Source organism: Cydia splendana, chromosome 6 (genome assembly GCF_910591565.1).
Source record: "Cydia splendana chromosome 6, ilCydSple1.2, whole genome shotgun sequence".
Lineage (NCBI taxonomy): Eukaryota > Metazoa > Arthropoda > Insecta > Lepidoptera > Tortricidae > Cydia > Cydia splendana.
Window position 1 is genome coordinate 23906423 of NC_085965.1, and position 25682 is coordinate 23932104.

At 37.2% G+C, this 25682-nt stretch overlaps 2 protein-coding genes across 4 annotated transcripts in view; one reads left to right on the forward strand and one right to left on the reverse strand.

Moving 5' to 3' along the window:
- Positions 1-25682, forward strand: part of LOC134791772 (uncharacterized) — a 329980-nt gene that overhangs the window by 170606 nt on the left and 133692 nt on the right. The gene's annotated exons all lie outside the window — the stretch shown is intronic.
- Positions 1938-25092, reverse strand: LOC134791713 (senecionine N-oxygenase). 3 transcript variants are annotated; one of them, XM_063762828.1, is made up of 8 exons: positions 24951-25092; positions 15560-15758; positions 11861-11999; positions 10661-10844; positions 10176-10451; positions 9601-9764; positions 8944-9087; positions 1938-2678 (listed from the first exon to the last, which is right to left on the reverse strand). In XM_063762828.1, the coding sequence occupies exons 2-8, from the start codon at positions 15754-15756 to the stop codon at positions 2487-2489; spliced, it is 1296 nt and encodes a 431-aa protein (XP_063618898.1). In that variant the 5' UTR covers positions 15757-15758; positions 24951-25092; the 3' UTR covers positions 1938-2486. The 3 variants fall into 3 exon arrangements, with proteins under 3 accessions (XP_063618898.1, XP_063618900.1, XP_063618899.1); XM_063762829.1 differs by lacking the exon at positions 1938-2678 and adding an exon at positions 6284-6971; XM_063762830.1 differs by lacking the exons at positions 15560-15758; positions 24951-25092 and adding an exon at positions 13877-13889.

Here is a 25682-nt window from a genome sequence, read left to right on the forward strand (position 1 = left end):
ACTCTGTTGCCTTGATAACAATTTTAACAAAAATGATGGCGAAAGTAAAAAAAAAGTGCGATGGCACAATCTTGATCAGTGATAATTTTATTTTTATTTTGATTAAACGGGACTTTGGATGGTAAATTATGATTTTAGTTTATATTTCTTGCCTCTATTGTCTGATTGCTTGCAAGATGCATTCGAACGGAAATGACTTTTGTTATGGTGATATTCAAATCACACCCGTTTAATTAAAATAAAGACTAAGGATTTTACAATTTGAATTAATATAATCATGATCAGTGTTTAGATTTAATTTCTCCGACGTCACATTTGTGTTAGCGGTGGTAGTTTTTAAAATGGAAGTACACATTTTCTCTATCTCGATGTTAGAGTCAGTTTCAGTAGATCCCCAGTGAAACTCCTGAAACGTTGCACGTAGCTTGAATGACTTTAGTGAAACAAGTCACTTATACAGGTCTTAAAGTACAATCTAGATTTTTGAGGCTCAAATTTGTGACATTTTTTCAGATTTACCGTCCTCTTTGGAGACGATCTATATAAAGTACGACTCATGTTAGTTACCCTTGTTACGTTTATAATAGTGGTTTTCAATTCGGAATGTTTTCCTTGGGCCGAGTGTGAGAGGCGAATTGAGACAATATAGACTTTTTGACGAGTGTTATAAGGTCGAAATTGGAGTGACCGATTTGGTGATGACGATATGTGATTTATTTTTTATACGTGTAACGCTGTAATCTCAGTGTTTAGGTAGTTGTATAATTATGCTAATAGATTTTACGTATTTCTCTCCCGGCATGTATCTTTTTAAATGCAATACTTTTTCAGCTAGTCCTTTGTTCAAAATTAACCAGTGTCTATTTAGTCGCGGTGGGAGGTACTTTGACTCTTTGTTATATTGTTTTTCGCTATTTTTTATTCTTGTTTAATAATTTTATGTTATCGAAGTATACATTTATATCGGAATGGTGCTAGACGCTTGATATAATTCGGTTATGTTCGCGGTAGTTAAGACTGTATATACTTAGATAAGTTTGGAAATTAAGTATTCTGTATTTTCCACAATTTCATGATTGTCGGCTTGCTATAAAATTTGCCATTTTTGTCAAAATTGACTTTCTATATTTTTATGTATCTGTAGTATTTATGGTATGATTTCCACAGGGTAAGCCCTTCTTTGTACCCTTTTATCATATCGAGGACGGTTGAAGGGACTGAGACAGGGAGTATGAATCGACCAGGATAGGTAGGTAGGTTTTGTACGGAGATGCCAAACGTTTGTAAGAAAATGTGGGAAAGGAATCAGCCTTAAATGTAAAGTTACTCAGTAGGATCGTAGATTATTGTCCTCTACTTACGGCATAGCGCCTGTATGTTGTACTTTTCCTTGTCAGATGTACTTTTATTTCTAAGTCTACTTTTAAGTTATTTTAAGGACTTCGTTTCGTTACTATATACAAAATTATATAAAGGATAATTGCAACTCTAAAATTTGACACGTATATGTATAATAAAGAAAACGAAAAGTGCGAATTTGGAAACAATATTGAGATAAATAGTATTTTTATAATATAATGACTATAATGAGGTAACGTTTTATTTTATCTGAAGCAAAGCTATTATAAAATAAGTACAAACTTGTTGATGATATTGTGGCTCGGCCCAGTCACCCACATGCTCGGCGCGGGACGTTCGCGGCCGGCGCCGCTAGGTGGCGCTGCTACATTTATCGTTCTGATTGGCTGATGGGAGTGCCATTGTATTTCCAATCTCCTATTGGTCCAATGCTATGCTATTCTAGTGCCGGCCGTGAACTTCACCAACATCCCTAATTAATTATTGTATTCAAAGGGAAGCCATAAATATTACAATTAAAGATTAATAATATATCAGCATTGATAATATAAAGATTATAAATACGCTTAAATAAAATATTTTTGGCTGACTCAATTGTTTTATTTAATACCAGCGGCGAGACTTACTTTACAGGCGAAATTAAAAGTTTACAATAAATTAATTATCATCATTATTCATTAATGTACTTGGCAAAATAAAATTATGCTATAAGACTCTCTAAAATCCCAATTCCATTTACTAAAACACCTTATTACCTACTTATGAGCAAATTAAATTCTTATTTCTAATCGGCTTTCTAGCACAAACATAATTTTGGTACGAATATTATTGTGATCAAGTATTTCTAAACAGCAAGGCTATATTGTCTAAGATATCCTGAATTTCATGTTCTGAAAGAGTAATGTCGCATTTTCCAAGACGATACCTTGATAAGTAAAAACTACAATATTTCTTCTCAAAATTTGACAGGTCACACACAGCGGAATTTGCAAGTGCAACGACGTCGTGTAAAATTACCCAAAGTATCAATTATTATTTAGGAAAGTCATTTAAGTTAATACAAGTATTTGCAAGAAAGCCTCCTTAAAGCTAAACCTTAACTATAAACCCTTTGTCCCCGTTTAGGGTCAACAAAGAATCTCACTCCGTCCATTGCTGATGATCTCATAAGTCTCATCATCGATGATCTTGTAGATGTCCTGGCGGTAGTTCTGCAGATTGTGGAGGAAGCGGTTTGAGCTCTCTTCCCGGATTTTGGTGATGACTGAGGGCAGGTTTTTGGTTTGGGCTTCGTTGGCTAAGGAGGCGTAGTATTTTTCCTGTGGACAAGGGAAAATAATGGTTAGTTTAAACAAGCTGAGGCCCATTTCCTATTTCAGTAGAGAATCCTAAAATCGCCTAGGGGTTGGTCTGTGACACACAAGTGTTTATAGGTACTTAAGATGTAGGTAATTGTAAAGCAGTAATGTCTTAAAACTTCATTTGTTTCAAGGAGTCTGAACAACATTTTATGAAAACCAAGTTGGTATCTGACATTGGTAAAAAAAACGCTATATGTATACAATAACACATAAGCAATATTATGGATTTTAATAGTTATGAAACAGCAGCAGCACTCAAATAGATCATTTTGGCGCAAGACTAAGTATTATATTACCTTCTTCAAGTCAATTAAATTAAATCTAAAAGGCCAAATAAAGCCTACAACTACAACACATAGGTATGAATGAATCCTAATTTTGATTTGTATTGTGTAAATTGTAAGATGACTGTAGTTTTATTTGAAAATAATATTAACACTTTACAAGATAAGTAAATACTTGACCTAGGTATTGTCACAAAACAACATCAAATGTAGTAAATGTGGGAAATCAAGGGCCAATTGTTATTTAACCCTTAAATGCATAGTGATGTATTTATACATCACGACATAAACATCAAATTTTATGCATAATTAAACAAATTATATTTGTTCTTGTATATTATTTCAATAGTAAAACTAATCCATTTTCTGAATTATTACATAAATTTACGCAGTATTTTAATTTATAAATATTACATTTGTTTAAAGACGAAATGTCGGAAAACTTGGAAAAACCTGGAAGTTGATGATTTTTAGTATGTGATTTTGGGCAGATTTTTCGGGGTATGTAATTATTTTATATTTAAAAACTTTATCATAGATATATCACAAATAGTGTACCTTTCTAATGGTAGTAAAAAAAATCATTTATATATTACTGTAAATTGCATATTTATATAAATATGATTTAGCCAATTCAACTTCTAACACTGATTTCGCAGTGAAAATCGAAGTTATTTTTTTTTTACTATTTTTCCTAGAATCTACAAACAATTATGTGATACATATATAAATTTCGGGCAAAAAGAAAAAATCATGCATTTAAGGGTTAAAACATGACTGTTGCAAGTTTATTGTTGACATAATAGCTATTTCAAAACATACATTTGTATTGGCAACATACGAATCGCTATGTCAGGCGTCCGGTTTACCTCTACCAGTGAAGGTATCAGTAGTAAGTCGTTAGGCCGATAGGACCGGTTCCTAACTATATCTAATCGCTATATATTTACAACAAAAAGCCGTTATCCGCGAATACTAGGTATGTATAGACGCGAGAAGTTAAACTATCATAGCCGCAATCGATTATAGCCTTTATAACTATCACTTAAAGACGTTTAAAGTTCAGTATAAACTGTTATTGATAAAGTCATTTACAGTTGGTGTTGCAATCAGTGCTTGACGCACAGTGAAAGGATCAAGACGTGGTAGGCGTGTTATAGTGTTAGTTAGCTGCTGACGACTTATGCGGTCCTGGTACTTTGGTAAATAGAAACGTTCATTGATTGATTTTTGTTAAATAGTGTTTTTGTTAAATAAATAGTTGTTGGTTGTTGTTTTATTTATCGTCCTTGCAGAAATTAACTTTGAATGATTTCAAGGCCAAAATGTACGATATTGATTTGCATTTTTAAATCGACATCTTTCTTCTTTGAAGTCTGTTTGTTTTTTTAATGAATTAAAGAGGATCATTTCGCAAAAATACTGTTGGATAAAAATAGGGCTAGGAATTGCAGGATGGATGATGTCAAAGGCCTTAGGTAGGTTAGTTTCAAGGTAGAGTTTAAACACTTTACCAGTAAGTTCAATTGATTCGATTGAGCACTGGACTGAACTGGAGGAGGCCTTCACCCAAAGAGGGATTCATACCTAAGAAGAATTTCAAAACTAAAATAATATAAAATATTACTTGCTAGTTGTTAGTTATGAATAAATGGCTTGTTTATTGTTATTTTTTTTTTTTTACAAGTAAGATCAATTTTTTTTTTCTTGGAATCAATGTATTGAAAGCAAGAGTGGAACACATCTATCTCCATGAATAATTATGTATGTTCAAATCTAAAGCCGTGTGAGAGTCCAAGGCCAAGTTCAGATGTAGCAAATGCTCCCATAGATGAGTTAACTGCTGCGCCTACACTAGAATCACAGACTAATCATCTGCGTCTAGAATTACCTATGGCGTAAAGCGTAAAGGTTCAGGAAAAGAACCAATTTTGAAGGTGGAAGGGCCTCTAACCCTTACAAGATAGGTACTTGAATTTTAGAGTAGGTGCAGTTGCCAGGTTGCCACATGGTAGCCTTGATCCCAATCGACCTTAGGGGGTATCCATAAATTACGTCACACGTTATGATTATGGCTGTTATGAGAGAGGAAGGCGGTCAATGAGATAGGCCAGAAGGTGTTTTCAATATGGAATATAGAGCCAAAGATTCATAGTCGATTGATAAGGGAGCAATAGTAATTTGTGTTACAAGGGATCAAAATGATATATTTCCGTCAAGGGCGTACATTGAATCCTAAATGAAGCGATGGATTCTACAATAGAATCCCGAACGTAGTGAGGGATTCTAAAGTAGAATCCTGAGCGTAATGAGGGATTCAAGTGTTAACGCCCAAGACGAAATAATTTTGATACCGTGTGACACATACTGCTTTTCACATCAACTATGAGGAAAATAAAAAATCTTAATGTTGACACAAATTATTATGTTTCAAAATATTATTCAAGCTAAAATATGAATGCAATAAATTAAAAAAAAGTGTCCTAGAACAGAAAAGTGCCACTTTGATCCCCCTAGCAGGGAGGAAAAGTGCCACTTTGATCCCACCTAGCCGGGAAGAAAAAGCCCTTTTCCGAATAGGTGATGTGAAAAATTATATATTTACCGCGAGGTCGTAATTGAATCCTAAACGAAGCGAAGGAATAGAATCCCGAGAGTAGCGAGGGATTCTAAAATAGAATCCTGAGCGTAGTGAGGGATTCAAGTGTGTCACGCCTTAGATGGAAATAATTTTGCTACAATGTGACACATATTGCTTTTCACATCACCTATGAGCAAATTAAGTAAAAAAATGGTATGCAAAGAAATATAAAAAAAGTGTCCTACAACAGAAAAGTGTTACTTTGATCCCTCCCTAGCAGGGAAGAAAAAGCCCCATTCCGAGTAAAGGATGTGATGTGAAAAGAAAATATACCTATTCATCATCAAGTACTGTAAATGTTTTCAAAATACTAATCCCTTTGGGTGGGTAATGGAATTATACCATCATATTTGTTTGTCACGTTTTAAGTAAGCAAGTATTATGGTTGTGTACCTACCTATATATTATGTTTAGCTCTTAGAGCAGTTATTAGCTAGTTAATTAGGTCAAGTATCAATAAAGTTATCAGTCCATTGAAAAACAAGAATATCGACTGTATATTTATTATCGATAACATATGTCTACTTATTTATAAGATATAAGCACTTAATTAAGATACTAAAATGATATACATGTACCAGTTATAAAGTACGAGTTGAAGTTGAATAAATAAATTACATAAAACAATAATTTATTTTAAATATTATTTCCCAGTAAAACTTAGAATACTCCTTTACATGTTTAACAACTAGTAAAACTAACTACCTACTTCTCACCAGACTATGTCTTAGATTTATTTTAATTAATAAGTCAAGGATAATAATTCAATTATTAATCATTATCCTCGAATCTTTGGAGTTCTTGTCTATATAAAACTTGACTCAGCTTATGAAATTTAATTATTCTAATGTAAGACTTGAGAGGTTTTCTAAAACTTAAATCATGTCTGGAGAAGAAGTGACAACTTCAAGATTTTTCCCAAGTTCTTTTCCTAAGTCTGCTATAGTTGGACCAAGAAAAGCCTGCAACGATTCTGATCTGCAGTGGTAGTGTTATTTATATGGCATAATTTCATAGAAGTTCGACATTTAAAACAACACTTGCACTGCGTGTGCTATTAAAATCTTTATCGCTATATCTTGGCCTAACTCTATACTATAACTAACGGAGTAATAGTTTACCGAGATTGCTGATAAAATAACAAAAAACATTTTAAGCTTTAGTATAACAAACAAAATGATCATCATCAATAACGCAGTAGATGTCCTGGCGGTAGTGGACGAGGTCATCCAGGAACTTCTGACTGCTGTCGTTGTGGATCATCGTGAACACCGCCGGGAGGGGCGCAGCCCCACTCTCGGTCGACAACGAGACGTAGTACTCCGCCTGTACGGTTATAATAGACATGGACGGCCATTACCAGACACTGTCATGTCATGATGTCTGATATAAAGCTACAGCTTCGAGCAACACCGGAAAGGGAGTTGGCATTCGCACTATTTCCCCTCTGCCGAAGCATATGCCCAACTGGGCATGCACACAACTATAGTTCGTTTTTTTTAGCATTAGAAAAAACTTCGCAGAAGTAAGCTTGTGGTTCCAAATCCGGAACTTTTAGCGGTAATAATTTGAAGTAAATTAATATGTATTGACTATGCTACATTAGATAATTCAATAATTATTAACAATTAAAGAGCCTGATAAAAACTGCACGCTTGCTTCTGTGGAGTTCTTTCTAATGCTAAAAAAAAACGAACTATAGCGCGGTGCATGTTGTGACTCATCCGTACACAAAAAGAGTTGTGCAAGAGGTGTCAATTTCTATTACATACATATTTGTGTCGTCATTTTGGATTTTGTATGTAGTGAGTAAGAAGTGCGACTATGTGCACGTTTCCCCCCGCAAAAATGGCAGAACGATTTGTACGGTAAGGTATCGCTTGGGCTCCTCCCTTCCGACGTGTCGGTATCCGGTGTTCCTCGAAGAGCTGCGCAGCGTTGATGCGGCCGATGTAACCGACAATGTCCGTTTTAATAAAATGAGTTTGGTTGAAAGTTTTAGCGGCAGCAACGCGGAAACAATTATAAAGCAATTCAATTGATCAAGGAAATTGACATTGATATCGCCCGTGACATCGCTACAAGCAGTAATGTTGCTGCAATCGCTATCCTAATGTAACATGCAACCTTAAGTGACGATGGGTGGCTGACGTAGTTCCATTGTAGGTATTTGTGTTAACAATGTGTATAAGTGTTACTTAGTAGCCTGCCGGGTTCAAGTTATTTTACGTATATTATAGTTGCGAATAATTCAAAGCAGTGTCACATTGGCTACCGTGGGCAACAGTGCACAGTGACAGAAGAAGGGAAGCCTCTGGTGAGAGGCTTGTGTCCAGCAGTGGGTCCATAGGCTGATGTTAACTAACAAAATGCATTAGGTAGATACTCCCAATTTATACTCGGAAAAGAGAGTTCCAAAAATTCCACCAAAAGAAGAGATAAAAGACCGAAGTTAACTGAATGTACTCGTAGGTAATGGAAGCCCGTAACTTAAGATAAACCAAGTCGATAATTCTGGACCTTTCCAAGAAGGGATACTTTACCTTGGTAGCATGAGATAACCCTGATATCAAATGCAACACCGTTATAGCAACACGTCGGCATTGCAAGTTCATCCGTCTATCAGCCGTTTACCCTGACTTATCTTATATGTGGACCTTCTTATGTCTTCCGTGAGGATAAATACTATGTTTATTATTATTTATTGCCTGTGCCAATGTAACAAAGCTTTTGTTTTGATTGTGTAAAAATGGATTTTCAAATACTGCTCATGCAGAGGATCAATAAAAAGTATTGGGTTGGCCGGTTAGTTTTTCAAAATTCATTTCCACAACGAATAGATGATTTGGAATTGTCATCATCATGTCATGTCATCATTTAGAACAAGACCGGAAGTAGACCAATGTAGAAAATTTACACGCTCAAAAACGATTGAATACCAGGATCCAGTTTTAAGAAAAATCTAATAGGTACCTACATACATAATTCAAACTAACCTGTATTGCTGGACTTGAGGTTTTTGATAATGACAAACGGTTTGTTGCAACTGACCCCAAGTTTCATTACCAAGAAATTCACTGGCTGGATGGCAAGAAGAGGAGAGAACATACGCCTATGTGTTACGTATACATATAGATGTAGGTAGGTAGCTTGAGCTACCCCATCTTCTGAGGCTTGTAGATCATAGGCGTGTGGGTTAGAGAGCATGGAAAGGATGCCTACAGTTCTCAGGCCCCACAGCTATAAGGATATAACATAAATCAATAAAAGGTAATAATAAAAGACTTCTTAGGTTTACCTGGTCTGGCCCCATCATATGCGTCTGCCGCTTGGTGTACCCTCGCGCCGCTCGGTCTAGCTTCTCTTCTTCCCAATCTCGTGTCATCGCCTCCTGTGAGGGCAGTTTGAAGGTGCCGTTCATTGACCGCACATAGTACCGGACCTGGACATAAATAAAATAATAACTTGAGAGTCTTGAGACTTCAATTACGTCGTTTGTCACTAGATATTGTTTTTGAAGAAATTCATAACCTTGGATTTAAGATGCTTGCAAAGAGGTTTCATACAGTTCCCTTCTCGACGTCACCACACATTACCTACGTACAAGTAAATAACAGTTGTACATCAGATAGGGCTTCATCTTGGGTTTTCCTATAGACGTTAAGTTAGTCCAATGGGGATTGGACGTTTACGCAAATGTTTGAATTTCTTCGAAGATCTATCGGTATGAAACAAGGAGTCAAGGAGTGGAAAAGCTTAGGGCGCAGAGTCAGACGGTCTGTACGTACCTAGATATGATGAGTTGATGACACAGCGAAGCATGGTGGTTGATGGATATTTTCATTGTCGAAATATAAATTATAAGCTTGTCATCCACAAAACGGAATGAGTAAATAACAATCTATTGCGTCCTGTAATAGGACTTAAGGGCTGTGAGCCAGGGAAGCCATCTCACCTGTAAATCGAACATTGAGAAGGCGCACACGTAATAAGGTACGCCCACGAAGCACATGGACGGATGGCGAATGTTCACGAGATGCTTGTAGAGAGGCTCCACGCAGTTGTCGTCCACGACCACGCCGCACGACGGGTGCAGGAACGGGAAGTTGTACAGGTAGCCTGCATAGATTTAGTTTAATTTAATAGGTTTACTTAAATAGCTGAAAGGGCAAACTATCTAGTGTCAATTAGATAGGTAAGGTACTAAAAACTTAAATAGCATTCTAATATTTTCACTATAGATCTTCTTTTCTCATTTAGATGTTATTCTCATAAGATACAAGTATTGGTCGGTCAGCCTCTTCAAAAATTCATATACACACCTACATAACTAGATATATTTATGAATGAATGAATGAATTTGCTGGAAGACACAAATCTCAAAATTGACCGATTTGCACCTTCTCACTTCTCACTTAGTCTAATGGTCTTCGGTCACCAGTTTCACCGAGTACCTAAATTCGAAAACGATTATAAATTTATGCTTAGGTAATACTGGAATAGACTACTCAATCATTTCAGAATCCTCACCAGTGCAAAGGAAGACGACATCCACCTCCTCAACGCTTCCGTCCACAAACACCACCTTCTTCCCTTCCAGCCTCTCAATATCAGGCTTCTGCACCAGATTCTCCGGGAACACGGTCCTCGGCTGCTCCTTCAGGTGATGACTCAGGATGACGTGGGTAGCTACGGAGGTGACTTCTAACGCGATGTCCATGCCGGAGGGCCCGGCGCCGACTACGAGCACGCGCTTGTTGGCGAATATGTCGGGCACACGGTAGTCGTGGCTGTGCATTACGTCTCCTGCGAAAATATCGTATTTAGGTTAGATTGGGTAGATGGATCAAACGCCGTACAAATGTGCCTATTTATGTATTCTCGCATTTAGCACACAACGCTTAGTTAGTTTCTCCTGGTATCTGAGCAGATATAGACTAGAGAATCTGGAGAAGCTAATGATAAGTAGACGCATGGCAAGAAGCGTAGGGATGGAGGATGGCATTGATGTTTACCTTCAAACTGCTTAAGCCCCGGTATACTGGGTATAAACGGCGTGTTATAATGGCCGTTGCAGACAAACACGTAGTCGTACTCCTTGGTCTCTGATACGCCGTTCACCAAGTTCTTGTAGCTCACTTCCCAGACCTCGCCAGAGGGGGTAGCTCGAGGCTTGATCAGCTGGACGTGATGTTTGAACTGGAAACAATATTTTTTTGTCAATAATTTAATTTTAGTTTTTATCGCTGGCGCTGACTGCTTTCAACAGTCAACTAATATTAATCGAGGGAATAGTAACAAAACCAAACATTAATTAGGTTTCCTTGTTTTATCACACTCCTTTGGCTACAACCTGTATACATCGATCATCGGATAAGCTCGATGATACCATAATATTGCATTGTCACAATGTCACCCAACTTTATGTATGTGAGGTTTCAGCTCAATCGAATAAAGGGAATTGGGTCTATTTCAGTTTGCAATATTTGATCACAACAATTTTACTTATACCTATCCCCATCCTCATAATTAGGCAACAACGTGATTCGCGGTAGGCCCGCAGCTGCGGAAGGCTAGCATGTCATTGGCGGGCTGACGACATGTCGCTCTCAGGGATCGAGAAGTTAGGAAAACCCATGATTTTGGGCAGATTGGTTCTGTAAACCATGCTTACCTTGATATGTTCCGTGACTCCATGTTTATCCGAGTACAGCTGCAGGAAGGCCAGCATGTCATTGACGGGCTGATGACATGTCGCTCTCAGGGATCGGGAAGTTAGGAAAACCCATGATCTTGGGCAGGTTGGTTCTGTAAACCATGCTTACCTTGATGTGTTCCGTGACTCCATGTTTATCCGAGTACAGCTACAGGAAGGCCAGCATGTCCTTGGCGGGCTGACGACATGTTAGGAAAACCCATGATCTTGGGCAGGTTGGTTCTGTAAACCATGCTTACCTTGATGTGTTCCGTGACTCCATGTTTATCCGAGTACAGCTGCAGGAAGGCCAGCATGTCCTTGGCGGGCTGACGACATGTTAGGAAAACCCATGATCTTGGGCAGGTTGGTTCTGTAAACCATGCTTACCTTGATGTGTTCCGTGACTCCATGTTTATCCGAGTACAGCTGCAGGAAGGCCAGCATGTCCTTGGCGGGCTGACGACATATTAGGAAAACCCATGATCTTGGGCAGGTTGGTTCTGTAAACCATGCTTACCTTGATATGTTCCGTGACTCCATGTTTATCCGAGTACAGCTGCAGGAAGGCCAGCATGTCCTTGGCGGGCAGGTACGACTTCTCGCTTTCCGGGATGGGGAAGTCAGGGAAACCCATGATCTCCTTGGGCAGATTGGTTCTGGAAGAAAGAAAGACCAGAATGATATTTTCGTTACATTTCTTTTACTAATCTCTCAGATGACCTGATCTGAGAGATTAGTAAACCTGCTATTACGAGTAGATTAGTAAACTAAAGACCTGTCTTTAGGTGCTTCTTTGGTAAATGTGAAACTATTTAGCATTTCGTTCATTCTCAAATGATACTTTGCTCGGCATTCAAATCTCCAGGTCCACAGATCGAGATTCTAGAATTAGACCAAGAAAAGCTGCAGCGATTTTGATAGTCCACGCAGTGCAAGTGTTATTTTAAACGTCAAACTTCTTATGAGATTATGACGTATAAATAACACTTGCTCTGTATGGGCTATCAAAATCGATGCAGACTTTTCTTGGTCTAACTCTAGCAGCAGTTAGTGAGTTCACGAACAGGAGCAATCGCGTTGCTATATGTCATATCTTGCACCTTTGCATTTTGTTGCACCCTCTACGCGTAGCGTTCGTAATAGCCATAGAAAAATTAATGCAATTGTTCTTACCATATTGTTTTAAATAACAAATTCATATTATGTAATTTTATGATACTGACGCTACTAGTGAAATTCACAACATTAACATGACAATGATACCAAAGCTGCATGCATGGTTACTGAAGAGTCATTAAACTTTCATACTTATCGTACTAAATAGGTACTATATAAATAACTAGTATTAACTACTAACTTTCTGTCTCTGCCCTTCAGGGATCATCCATTAATTACGTCACACGAATTTCTAGGTTTTTGCAAACCCCTCCCCCCCTGGTGTGACGTCACATTTTAGGCAATTTTGTTTTCAACGAAATCGACAATTAACTCGGCATTATTTTTTTAATAAAAAAATATTTTTGATATATAAATATTAGTAATTTTATAACACAACGAAAGTTACATCCTAAATCTCATTATTTAACTGTACAGCGAATAAAAAAATATAAATTCATTTTCGGTTACTGATGAAGTTAAAGTGACGTCACAATGTTTGTGACTCCCCCCTCCCCCATGTCACAACATGTCACATTTTCTTGACCCCCTCCCTCCCCCTAAACGTGTGACGTAATTAATGGATGACCCCTCACAGGTTAAAATTTTCAATGCCATCTAATATCGTTATCGATAAAAGTTATTAGTTACAGCTGGATCTCTGCAGTTCAAGGAAAGTTATGTTCTTCAAGAGGCTAAAGTAAGTAAGTAGATGTACCTATGTATAGGCATACCTTTCCATCCTTGGCATAAATTATGAAATCTATTCCATTATTTATAAGGCCAAAGGGTGTTAAAATGTAAACACGTTTTTAACGACGACCCTTCAAGATATTTTCAAGACAATTTATTATGATTAAGTAGCTATAGTAGTTTGTGTTACAAGGGATCAAAATGATATATTTCCGTCAAGGGCGTACATTGAATCCTGAGCGTAATGAGGGATTCAAGTGTTAACGCTTAACGCCCAAGACGAAATAATTTTGATACCGTGTGACACATACTGCTTTTCACATCAACTATGAGGAAAATAAAAAAATCTTAGTGTTGACACTACAGTGTTGCCACTTTTTAATTTCTACTTCTTTTTGCCAGGCTGTACATAATACGATGTCCATAGTTAATTATATTAATATTTTATACTGGCAATGAAATGTCCTTGAACAGAAAAGTGCCACTTTGATCCCTCCTAGCAATTTTACAAGTATTAGGGTAAAACTAAAACTAAAGGAAATATATAAATATTTCCTCCGTGGTTCTTTCTATCTTGCTGATTGAATATAACGATATTCATGTAAATAAGTGTCATTCTATGGAACTTGCTATAACTATGTAAACAAACCGCCATATTGAAATTGTCAAAGAATGATGAATTTACTAGAGACTTTTGTTTACATAGTTAGCAAGTTCCATAGAATGACACTTTAAGAGATTGATGCAAATGACGCATTTATTCTTTGCATTTTTATCAGTGCACTTATTTAATTGCATAACTTAGTAAAAATTAATCCAGAACAATGTAGTAACAAGATAACCTTCGCCGGTGTAGTAAATATTATATTTTAAACCGTATGTTTGTAAAATAAGGTCGATATTTATGTATCTCGTACTGAAGATAGCCAGACGTCGTGTGAGTGAACTTTAGCTAGATTAGAAAAAACGAACATAAAAGGCAAAAAGGTCGCGCATGTACCATCAACACTGTTGACTATGCAACACAATAACTCTTATTGCAAAGACTTAGAGCTCTACCAATGGTCAGTAAACTGATAAACTGATTACTATGTAATACGGAGAAAGTAGGTAACATGTGCTAAGATTAATGGTTAATGTAAATATGGCACTATCTGCTGAACCTTTTAGCTTAACCAAAACATAGTATATATAGGGCGCGTTGACACTTACGTCGTCGGCTTCGGCGGTTGACAGCGCTACGCTTGCTTGGTGTGTTGGCGTCGAATTTATAATAATTTACCTACTATTATTTAATGGTGTTACGGCAGAATAGCAAATATACGAAGCTCTGAATGTTTCTGAAATGTTAAAAGTATAGTACTTGTCTTGGAAGGTCGCCGTTTCAACTTGGGCTAGAATGCCTTCGTAGGTATGTCCGGATGTTGTTCTCCTCTACAGGGGCCCGTTTCTCAAAAGCTTGTAACTTGTAATACAAGCGAATGTCACTTTTTGACAGCTTTTGTTAGAAAGGGACTGCCACTTGTATTACAAGTTACAAGCTTCTGATAAGCAGTGCACAGGTCGCATTTATCAACCGATTTTTGTAAAATTTGATGAGTAGGTTCGATGATAGTATATTTTTCTCTACCGGTCAACCTTTAGGCAAAGCAGAGAGATACTTGTAATCTATTTATTAGATGAAATATTGAGTATCATAAACTTGACCGCTTTCCCGGTCATGTGATAATATGTAGGTACATAGTTACTAATGAGTTAACTACTGCTGTCACTTTAGGTAGGTACACGAACGTTTACTATCGCGTATGCACAACGTGGTAGACATTTTTCAGATAGTAAATAGTTAGGTATTCGACTTTACGAGACTGATAATGATAATGCAACATACTTGCAACACCATGCTGATTTCTTTTGGGGGGTTTCAGTTTAGTTAGCAAGGTTCTTTCCTAAATGGCTACTATGAGAGTAATGGCCACAAAATTCGTGGTCTCATTATTTAATAAAAAGTATGTACTTTTAACGATCTTCCGAAGGATAAGCGATTCCATTTAAAAAATATTCTTTTGATAGGTATATAAGGAAGGCACTGATCAAAAAGGCAGGTTTTTAGATAAAGGAAGCCTTAGTCAGCTTAGCTATTAGATTAGATTAAATCTTCTCTAATGGACCATCAATCCTCTAAATTGTTGAAACTCACGGGACGATAATGATGGACTGATTAGATCAGGTAAACACCGCAAAAATTAGCAGACGGTCGATGGTGGTGTTGAAAAGTTTAATGTGACATCGTAAAGTTTTGTCTTTTGAGTGGAGTTCGAAAGGATAAAGTCGTATTCTGAAGTAATAAGTATTTGAAGAGTAAACGTACCTGAGACTCTTGTACATGCTGGTATGTATGGGCAGCCCGAAGTCGTCATATCCCGTATGTTCGGTGTACACCCAGGTCCCGCCAACTTGCGGGGCCTGTTCCAAGACGTCCACTTGGGACACGCAGCTCTCTGCGAGGAGGTGTCGGGCCGCACACAGGCCCGCCGCTCCAGCGCCGACTACGCAGACTCGGGACATTGCTGGAATGAGAAGATTTCTGGTTAGGAATGTGGATGCTAACACAGATTGAGGTTTTTTCTGTTTCCGAAAGTTAACCTTTTTAAACAAATGCTCACAATTTCTATAAGTGTGTGCTAGGCCCGGAATATTACCTTTTTGAATGATAACTATTAATTGTCTTAAGGGCTTATTATTAACCGGGCAACTAAAATATTAAACAGGAACTTTCATTGGGCATATAACTAATAATATAATTTGGCTGTGCATTAAATTTTAGCGCCAAAAAAAATATATTAGCCTCAAATATAAGCATCATATTATAAAAACAAAAACTGGCAGCAAAATCAAGCCACCCAAAAAAATTATAGGGAACTTAAAGTGATAGGTTGGCGACTAAAATAATAAATTGGCAACTAATATTGTAAAGCGATCATAAAATTTAGTTGTCATCTAGTTGTTCACCTCTAAGTAATCAACTATAGTCATAACTGAGCATGTCGTTTCAGCTAAGGTAGTATTTTAACACGAAAGCAGTTAAATTTAATGAATATTGGTCACTTTTTACACAAAACACCTCAAATGAATTTACCTATACGTAATGGTCAGTATACTTATAGTCGAAATTTCTAATCATGAAACGCCTAATGGCCATTGTACCATTAGATCTTTAAAATTGTAATTACTAATTTCAATAGTTACCACTGTGTTCTGATAGAGTCAACAGATAGGTGCGACGACGAGCAAATCGAGGAGCGTGTTAGGTTGACCGTGTAATGACCAAACAAAATATTTTAAAAGAACTTCATTTTTGAATTAATAGATAGCCGTTTTCTTTTTAAAATGTGCTTCATAAATGGTCTCCAATATAATAATTCAGTTGCCAAATAAATACTTGGTACCTGCCTAAAAATAATCAAAAGCTGTAACGGCATTAAAATACAACTCATATTGATATATTTTAAGGCTCCGTTTTTGTTGCCAAACTATTAATTTTAGTACCCATTTCTATTTTTTTAAACTACCCAAATTCGATTAATTAGTTGACCCGTTAAATGCGTGCCTTAATTAAGTACCTATATCACAACTTCTGACGTAGAATTTGACTAAGCTATAACTACGTACTACACCATCTTGTAAATGACACGGTATCGAAAAGACATTATAAACTTAGGATTTTCATAGAAATTTGACGTTTATGGTGGCATTTCCACACTCTGTCTCTGGAAAGTCTTAAGCTTGATCCGACTCTAAATAAGTAGTTTCTTTTCATATTAGGCATAGTGTAATTTAGGAGTTGACCTCCTAAGTCTAATCATCTATTTTAGTCAGTCATGTCATGACTCTTGTTTAGCCATGATAGCGACCATTCATCGTCCGATGATTACTGTTCCCAGCTAGCTTATATTTCATTGCCGCGAAACTGCAATCGGGTGAAGTCATAATATTTACGTTTAATATGGGACTACCGAATCTTTCCGCTGATTAGTCTCAGTTGCCTCAAAGTCTCAATGTATCGTTCACACAAATGATAAATAATAACCAAATTGCAAAATATATAAGGTTCAAATATGATCATTAAAGTATTACTGATAGTACAGAAAATCTTCATAGGAATCGGGTTGCCGAGCGGATTTACTCCTTGACCGCAAAGGTTAAAAATTTGATGTTTCCTTTCATCAGTTGAAGTGGAGTATTAAATACGATAATGGATACTTTGCCATGTCATTATGTACTAGTTTAATTGAGTAAGTGTAGTTACTTCTTACATATAAATATTAGAAATTTTGCTTTACCTCTTCCTGGCGTTGTCTCTGCATTTTGGCACACCTCTATGGGGTCCGCTTAGTTTTTACGAAATCCACTGCCATCCATTCAAGTCTCAATTACTATGAAATTAGGCAACATTCGTGATAACAGTTACTAGGGCGGCAGAGTTGAGCAAGAGTTATCTTGTTTTGACTCAAGAACTTTGACTCAATGACGCGGCTGTCGAGTTTGTCGACATGGTGATAGTAGGTATACCTACTCAGTAACGTAGTTATCTCACTAATGATTCTAATTAAACTCGGCGTAAGTTACTATAATGATGTACGGAGTTACTGTAATATCTGATAAAAAATAGGGTAAAATAAAGTAAACGTGCTGGGGAGCACTGAGAAGCAAACATTTTAGATTGAAAAGTCACCAAAGCTTTTTGAAGTTTGAAGATGCCAACCATAGGTGGGAAGCCGAAAATAGAGTAGTTTTCCCTATGACCTCGGAAGTAAGTACCCAATACCTATCTACACATATGACGGCCTTCGTATCTCTCGTAATCTTAAACTCTCTATTCCTCTTTATCGCACTGGTTTCATGTCCAACTCTTTCGTCCTCAAGGCAATACGTTAGGGAACGATCTCCTCTCCCAATATGAGAAGCACATAGCAAATTTTCCTTAAGTAGTATTTAGATAGTGACTTTTATCTCTCTGTACTAATTTTCTCTTCCGCATCAATTGTAAGTTTCTGTTTGGCCCAATGGTTGACTGGTAGAGAATGCCTTATGGCATTAAGTCTGCCATTTGTACTTTCATGTATTGTATGGTTTCATAATAAAGGTTAAATAAATAATAAATAAATTGTTTTGCATAAGAACACGTTTGTGATTAATGGATGATGTCCAAATCTAATTCGATTGTATCTTTCATTACGGCAGACGCCATAGCATCGCAGACTGGGTGCCTGGGTGGCTATTCACACGCATACGAGTAGGTAGGTACAGTATTGCCCACTTCAATGAGAAAGAGCCAGTAGGTCTGAATATTCGATCTCCAGCATATTATACGAAATTATTTCCCGTACTTGGAACAATAGTATTTCGGATATTTGAGAGGCGTGCAAGCAGAGCCCCGGCCCAGTCTAGCGTGAGTCATTCTTAATTCTTAATGAATATAGAGGTGGAGGGGAGGAGGGAGGTGTGATTCTAAATATATAGGTATACTAGAAACCAGTGCATAAATTAGTATAAACGTTTTGTGAATTAGAAATGCTGTTGGCTGTCTGCCATATCGTCTGAGAGTCATCACATTACGTATTGTTATGGTACCGAAAGTGAAATGTAAGTAAGTAGGTATGTATTGTAGTGTGATAATGACCTAAACATAATTAGGTATGTATGATCTAAAAATAATATTAATTAACAAGATGACCGAATTTAGATAAGTACCTGAAAGGTATTAAATTAATAGCGATATTATTATATAGTAAAGAGGTTTAAAAAAAATGATACTTCTTACACAAACGGTCACAGGCGACCTTGATATTAAGATATTATTGTCATAGAAAGTTGTATAATACGTAATACATATATACCTATGTACAATTATTATCGTTTATCGCCTATTATCGTGTTACACTAAAGTACACAACTTACAAGGAAGTTATAATGTTATAAAGCGTAGGTAAAGGTAACTTGGAAGCACGGATGTTGCGGATGCAGATTTTTGACATCCGCGGATGTGGATGCGGATATTTAAAGCCTCACATCCGCGGATGCGGATGCGGATGTCAAGATTTGGTACTTAAAAAATGTCAAATATTACATTTTTAGTATTTTTTATTAAAAAAAACGAATTGTTTAGTAGTTGAGCAAGAATATAGATGCGTTTTATTTAATAAACAGTAACTTGGCCGACTTTTCGGGATCTAGACGATTTCGTTATATATAATGACGAAATTACCTACTTCAGTACTTACGCCGCCGCTAAGACGTTCCTGTTATCGACTTGACCGACATCCACATGAGCTCCGCATCGACTTTATGCGGATGCGGATGCAGATGCGGATGTTGAAAATAATGCGGATGTTCCGCGGATGCGGATGCGAATATTCGCAACATCCCTGCTTGGAAGCATTTTCCATAAGGACATGCTAGTATAGGTATAGAGAATGTAGAATGAAGTTATCTATAATTATAAAGTACCTACTTATGGAAAACTAACCGATTGTCAATGTCGCTATGCGATCAACATTGCGTGCGCACATAAGCAACAACATCTATTAATTTCTGTATAAGATAGCGACTTGAAAATAATGTCATCTTGGAAACTGAACAACAATAGGTAAGTATTAAGTAAGTTTGTATAATTTACGTATTTAAGCACAGTCAGCTGTATGATAAACAAATAAACGGACAGGAATCCCCTGATTCACACAAACCGGCATAAAAATATTGTGTTTATAAGAATTTAAGAAATCTCTAATTTCTATGGATACCTAGGTACAATCGCTATACAAAACCACTAAGATAGGTACTAAAATCGCTATACAAAATGCACTCGTAAGCTTTCCTCATTAGTTCGAACGTAAAAAAAATTGATCAGTTAGCAAAACAAACAAAACAGTTTTCAGTGTCACTCTTTTACCTACTGAACCAGTGTCACTCTTTTACCTACTGAACCAGTGTCACTCTTTTACCTAATGAACCAGTGTCATCTTTTACCTACTGAACCAGTGTCACTCTTTTACCTACTGAACCAGTGTCACTCTTTTACCTACTGAACCAGTGTCACTCTTTTACATACTGAACCAGTGTCACTCTTTTACCTACTGAACCAGTGTCACTCTTTTACATACTGAACCAGTGTCACTCTTTTACCTACTGAACCAGTGTCACTCTTTTACCTACTGAACCTCTTGTGTAAATTTCATTCAATAACGTGACGAGCGTTCGCGTTTGCGCTGTGTCTATTTTTTGGAAACTTTTTTTGGGACGGTTTGGAAACTCGAAATTTCATACAAAATGACACTTTGACGCACACGCGTACGTCACATCACTCATGTCACGCTATCGAATGGAAATCACACCTGTACGGCTACCACCAGTTTTGACATTGACAGATTAACTCGCGTCTACGTAAATTACTTTCTATACATCTCGCTTGCACTAATATGCGAGTACGAGCGAGATGCATAGAAAGTAAGTTACTTAAACGTGAGTGAATATGTCAATGTTAAAACTGGTGGTAGTGCTTTAGGGGTACTTACTGACCACGGCATCGATTCTTAGAAATCAGTAATCACTATCCTTGTACAATGTCACTTATCAAAAAACCTTCATTAAACCGAAAACTGTTTACACGAACTTATTTACTGGGAGCGAACAAACAAATTACTTCGCGCGATAAGACCGACTCTATCCGGATCCCACTAGTGCCAGTACTTACTTGTTTATCGATATATCAATGAACTATGTGCATGTGCATTGCAGGCCGCTGTGACGTTTGGGGTCAATATTTAAGGAAATTAAAGAAAAATTCCGGAGCGGACTTTGCAAAGAGGTTACAAGGCAAATTCGAACGATTCAGATATCAATTCTAATTTATCAAAATGATGTCATTTAGATTTGCATCCCGCTCGCAGTTGTCCGTATTTAGTTATTTACACGAGACGCAAGGGCGAATGGGACCAAAATTATATTATGTAGATATCATTTTGATGTCAAAACGTAAGAATGAGTTGGTCTGTAGGTCCCTTTGGAGATGATAAAATATATTGCTGAATGAAATTTAGTCACATGAAAAATACTGGAAAAGGGCAGTTATGGAATAAGAAATCTACAAATTAATTATACTGTGAGTAAAAACAAGTTCTTAGGGGTAAGTATTAGTGTCTACAATTTTTGCGAACCGAGATAGGTATCGTTATTTTAAAAAAATGCGCGTGAATAATGAAAAAATGGATAGTTATCATTTGAGAGATTTCAAAATGATTAGGTTAAATTCTATGTAGGTAAGACTTTCAATGTTTGTATTTTGGATCAATTTTTTTTCATGAAAACAAGCACTATAGGTATCATCATCTTCCTCGTGTTGTCCCGGCATTTTGCCACGGCTCCCGGGAGCCTGGGGTCCGCTTGGCAACTAACCCCAGGAATTGGCGTGGGCACTATACAACAAACAAGGTCTACGTATAAAAATAAAATTTTAGTATAGATCTCTCATACAAAGGCTGAGGCTGAGAGACACGTGGATCGTTCGAGAATTAGGAGCAGGTTATTTCACCATGACTATTTCCTAAGACCTACTCGTCCTCTGAGGCAAATGATCAATAAAATATTCGTAAGGTTACCAATTTTGCAAGTGTCTTGAAGGCCAACTAAATTAATAGAAATTATTTGATAAAAAATAATTTGATTTCTTCCCAAAGTAATGATGGGTTACTATTAATGTGTGTGTATGTGTTAGGTACTACTATATTAAGCTTACTGTGCAGCTGTGGGACTAGGTCGATTTGTGTAAGTTTAACCCATATTCATTTAATCATAAATCATAATTCATAACAATAGTCAGCCCAATCTAATTTTGCATGGCGTTAGGAATGAAAAACAAAGGTGCGAGTCGGACCAGTCTCTTCTAAAAGTAACATAGCTTAGACACTTTATTAATTTGACAACTAGGTATCTATTATAGTTCTAGCGGAAACTCGAATCTAGTCTCCGACACTATGTTTAGTAAACACAGCTCCTTCAGAAAGCGAAGGCCGAAGTAAAGTGCGTGGGTCACATGACGGCGGTCGTTCACCGAGTTACCTAAGGCCCTTCCCTGTCAAGGAGATAGATAGTTGGGTCAAAATTGTTTTCGTTGTCTTGTTTCTGACATTCTGACCACTCTGTCAGGCTTGTATATATGTCTTCTACCTTTTATCGACTAAATAAAACAAAGTCGAGTGCTATTGCATATCTTTCTAGCTGTAGGTATACATACAAAAGCTTTCATCTCATACAAAAGCTCCACTCTGTCACATTTTTTAGGGACAAAAAATTTTGACCCAGTTAGGTACTACGGTACCTATAGAACTTGAACCTGTTAGAAGTATCTAAACTAAAGCTTTATCTGTGTGTTTATCTACCGTAGGTACCTGTATGTCATCATCATCTTCCTCGCGCTCATGGGAGCCTGGGGTCCACTTGGAAACTAGGTACTTATAGCTGGTCAAGCAAATCTTGTCAGTAAAAAAAGGCGCGAAACTCAAATTTTCTATGGGACGATATCCCTTCGCGCCTACATTTTTCAAATTTGCCGCCTGACTGACAAGATCTGCTTGACCAAGTATATATATGGGTACTTATAGGTACTTATATATTCCCTGGACGCGTCAATGTTAGGGGGTTTAAAAGTTCGTGAGGTCACCATACAGGGTGCAAACTGTAACGCCGCGACCAGCTATTGTATTTTTTCTTGGACTATTTTATACTATAACAGCCCAAGTGTATCCCTTGAATTTTTGTTGATATTATAATTTACATAAAAACGGGTAAGCATGGACGCAAGTGAAATAAGCGGTCGCGCTTTGTGTATAGTGGGCATCTCACATACCTACATACATACTCGCTGTGTATACCTATACATACCTATCCCTATTTTTTTAAATTTACAAAAAATCAAGTGTCACAAAGTAAAATAACAAAATTGTAAGTAGATTTTTTAACTATAGGTATATGAAAGCCACGATAACTAATAGTTACCGTAACGTCCATAACGAATAAAACCGGGCAAGTGCGAGTCGGACTCGCGCACGAAGGGTTCCGTACCATAATGAAAAAAAAAAAACGAAAAAACAAAGCAAAAAAAAAACGGTCACCCATCCAAGTACTGACCACTCCCGACGTTGCTTAACTTTGGTCAAAAATCACGTTTGTTGTATGGGAGCCCCATTTAAATCTTTATTTTATTCTGTTTTTAGTATTTGTTGTTATAGCGGCAACAGAAATACATCATCTGTGAAAATTTCAACTGTCTAGCTATCACGGTTCGTGAGATACAGCCTGGTGACGGACGGACGGACGGACGGACGGACGGACGGACGGACGGACGGACGGACGGACGGACGGACGGACGGACGGACGGACGGACGGACGGACAGCGAAGTCTTAGTAATAGGGTCCCGTTTTACCCTTTGGGTACGGAACCCTAAAAATGCACGAGGTAGACGTGACGTCAGACGTGACTGAGGGGCTACCGCGAAAACAGAAATTCGCAAATTGCGGGGATCTTTCTCTTTTACTCCAATGAAGGCGTAATTAGAGTGACAGAGAAAAATGCCCGCAATTGACGATTTTCGATTTTCACGGTAGCCGTCCAGAATTTGCGCATACGCATAGTGTGATAATCGGGCAAATGTCAAATGCAACTGAGATGCGTCCGGCCCGGAGCTTCCGGCGCTTACTATTCTATGACATGACAGGTGATCACGTGATGCTTTTCATAGAAAACGATGCGCCGGAAGCTCCGGCCCGGTCTAACGTGAGTCATCCTTTATCTAGTAAATTACACATTAGTCTGTCTGAACTTTAATCTTTGGGGTCACTAGAAAAAAGGCGCGAAATATAAATTTTACATAAAAAATAAAAGGAACACGATTTATTGGCTGGTCTATATTTTAACATAGGTGGGTACTCTTTTGTTCCTATTTCCTATATTTTGTGTTAAGATTCAATTAATGTAGGTTGCAGTGTGGCGGCGTGTCCATAAAAGCCGGTTCCCACCGGCTTGCCTGTTTTTGGACGTTTGAGCAGAGTTGTAAAGGAAGTATGTAAGCCAAATTAGCCCCGGCTTGCCTATGGATACGTTTGACGCGCCGCCACTAGGTTGTATAAGGTATTGGGCTTAATTACTTACTTATTTGTATTTAACGTTGTTTAGGTAATACTAAAGGGGCCCACTGATTAACAGTCCGCCGGACGATATCGGCCTGTCAGTTGTTCGGAACTGTCAAAATTTTGTTCTAGCTGACAGGCCGATACCGGCCGGCGGACTGTTAATCAGTGGGCCCCTTAAGAGTTCATTTATAATGTAAAAGCTCATATCGAATATGGTTAAAATATTTTGTGTAGGTAACTATTTTATTTTCTTTTAAGCCTCGAAACGAAATGTGTATATGTCACCGTAAAATTGTAAACACTCGTCATATTATAATCTCGCTAGTTACATTATAAACTGACGGTAGGGAGATTATAATCTAACCTAACCTAACCTACGTTAGATTATAAACTAACGGGTTTACAATCTTACGGTGTCATATACATACCTATAGGTAGTCTAAAATTAACGGTATAATTTTATAGAAAGAGTGACTAAATAAACCTAGTCAACTAATAAATATAATTTAAATTTAACAGCGATATTTTTTTTTACTTAAATACATGGAAATAGAAATGTCAAAATACCTACTCACCAAATAAATTAATTCAAAAATTCCAAACAAACACAAAAACACTTCACTTAACTCTTATTATTCAATAAATAGTTATAATAATTATTTTCTAAACGTTATAATACTTTGATAATAAGGGATGCTATCTTGCGCACGATCACAGAGCAAATGTCGTTGGGAATGTCGCCCGGCGTTTTATATCGACGTGCGGCGTCTGCGTCCGTGAATACCTACGGGCGATTTCTGGACAATATTGAGTAAGGTAAACGTACTAGTGCTTGACATGCTAATAGATGACACCTTGCTGTCACCTCTATTGACAATGACTTAAATTTCAAGATGACATGTACTGGGACCGCATCGAGCGCCAGTACGTTTACCTTATTATTCAGGCCAATTCGAACGTACACTGATATCAAAACGATATGTAACTGATGTCAGTGATGTCGTTTATACAGTCCGTACGTGGACGCGTGATAACTAAATAACATCATTCAAATATCGTTGTCAGTGTACCGTGTTCGAATTGGAATGATTGTAGCTTGTTTTTTTAAGTTTAATTGGTTACCTTATTATTTTTAGTTCATTGTGGTATATAATATTATAATTAACATGCCGAACAAAGGTTAAGTTAATCAATTTCTAAGCTAATTTTTATACATTAATGTACACAAATTCTATAACTTAAAGCTGAGAATTAAACAGCTAAGATATATTTGTATGTTAAATAATTTAAGAATCCATAAAAAATTT